Here is a 2,034-nt window from a genome sequence, read left to right as displayed (position 1 = left end):
CAGCACGAACACAACCTGATTCCACTCATCAACATCTCAGAAGATCAGGGCCCAGTTGTTCAAAACGTTTCATCTGGAGCAGAATGATCCTGATTCTTTTGCGATCCAGGATCAGATCTACTGTATCTGACTGGTTTTGAGTCGTATAGAGGGAAATCAGCCAGCCATCGATCTGATCCTGGATAGCAACAAAAGAATCAGGATCATTCTAATCCAGATCAGACATTTTCAACAACTGGGCCCAGTTGATTGGATCGGTATCAGGTGTGATGGCACTAGGCCGGGATCAAAAACCTGGACTCACTACGGCTCTCCAGAACCAGAAGTGTCCAAAAAACAGTTCTGTTAAGGTATCATGCAACACCACACACAGGCACGACAGACACGACATCATCGGGACGACGAACGCCACTCACTCTGAGTCCGATTCGTTGCCGCCGTTGACGGTGCCCGCCCTCAGACTCATGGACACGCCCCCGTTCTGCTGCAGCTGCAGCTGGTCGGGGCGGGGCGCTATGGGCGGTCGCTGCAGGGGGGGCTTGATGACGGAGCTGTTGCCCACGGAGACGGGGCGGACGCCGTCGTTGGAGGACACAGAGGGGGTCTTGGAGGGGACGGTGAGGGGGGCGGGGCTGTTGAGGGAGGAGGGGCTGTTGAGGGAGGAGGGGCTGTTGAGGGAGGAGGAGATGGTGGGGGGGTTGTAGTCACTCAGCTTCTCCCTCAGACGGTTCTTCATGTTCTTGTCCGTCAGAGGGGGGGGGTAGCTGATCTTGTTCTTTAGGATACCTGGAGGGGGTGGGGTGGAGGGAGGGAGGGAGGGGTGGGGTGGGGTGGAGAGGGGGGGAGACCTTTAGGGCATTCATTTGTTATGCTACTTTATTGCTACGGTAGAACATGTCTCTGTGTGTGTGTGTGTGTGTGTGTGTCATTTGTGGTATGTTGTAATTGTTGTTGATGTTGACTACGTGCCCAAAATAATTGCCCCACGGGGGTGAATAAACTTTTTGGAACTTCATTAAATACATCTTTAAATATGGGCATATCTCAAGAAACCTTTTCAGGTGCTTTTAGATTTATAAATGAATGAATATATGAATAAATGAATGTATGAGTTAAATAATGAAAGGGGATAGTTCACTCTTTTTTTAAGGAGTCGTCGGTTCGTGCAGACCGTGTTTAAATCCCATTGGGGAGATCACCTTAAGACCCAACAACACCTCAGATAAGTCACGAATAAAGTACAACTCTTCTAAAAGAGTGAACTCTCCCTTTAAATGAATGAATAGAACAGTGTTTCTCTCACCCTTCCTCTGCTCCGGGTGGTGGTTGCTGTTGCTGTTGGGTTGGCTGGGGGGTGGTTGGGCGGGGGTCTCCTTGGTGGCCGTCTCTCTGTCCTGGGGGGCCTCTCCAACGTGGTTGAGCTTGTTCTCGGGGTGAAGCTCCACGTTCACCTTGGTCTCCACCCTCAACCTCTCCCCTGGGCCCAGTTCCTCGCTGTCACTGGCTGTCGTCGCTGTCGCAGGCCAGTAAGGCTTCACGTGATTGGACACTCCATCCACTATAGGTCATAGGACAAGAAGGGATTATAGCCAATCGGTTTTGGGTTAAAGGGAGAGGTTCATTTGGGGTTGGGAATGGATGAGTCTGTGATAGGGATGGGGATAGGCTTAGTCTTAGGTAGGAGACAGGTTAGTTTTAGGTTGGGGATGGGTTAGTCTTAGATAGGGCATAGGTTAGTTTTAGGTAGGGGATAGATTAGTCTTAGGTAGGGGATAGGTTAGTCTTAGGTAGGGGATAGGTTAGTTTTAGGTAGGGGACAGGTTAGTCTTAGGTTGGGGATGGGTTAGTCTTAGATAGGGCATAGGTTAGTTTTAGGTAGGGGATAGATTAGTCTTAGGTAGGGGATAGGTTAGTCTTAGGTAGGGGATAGGTTAGTTTTAGGTAGGGGACAGGTTAGTTTTAGGTAGGGGACAGGTTAGTCTTAGGTTGGGGATGGGTTAGTTTTAGGTTGGGGATGGGTTAGTTTTAGGTAGG

At 50.1% G+C, this 2,034-nt stretch overlaps 1 protein-coding gene across 1 annotated transcript in view; it reads right to left on the bottom strand.

Moving 5' to 3' along the window:
* Window positions 1–412: 412 nt before the first annotated feature.
* celsr1a (cadherin EGF LAG seven-pass G-type receptor 1a) overlaps window positions 413–2,034 on the bottom strand; it is a gene marked incomplete at both ends in the record, with an annotated part of 109,981 nt that continues 108,359 nt past the window's right edge. The window contains 2 exon segments of the mRNA XM_080537529.1: window positions 413–786; window positions 1,304–1,558. Coding sequence (XP_080393655.1) covers window positions 413–786; window positions 1,304–1,558 — 629 coding nt within the window.

Source organism: Nansenia antarctica (assembly GCF_963989245.1).
Source record: "Nansenia antarctica genome assembly, chromosome: 8".
Lineage (NCBI taxonomy): Eukaryota > Metazoa > Chordata > Actinopteri > Argentiniformes > Microstomatidae > Nansenia > Nansenia antarctica.
The sequence above is the reverse complement of the archived record's forward strand: the minus strand, read 5'-3'. Positions and strand labels throughout refer to the sequence as shown.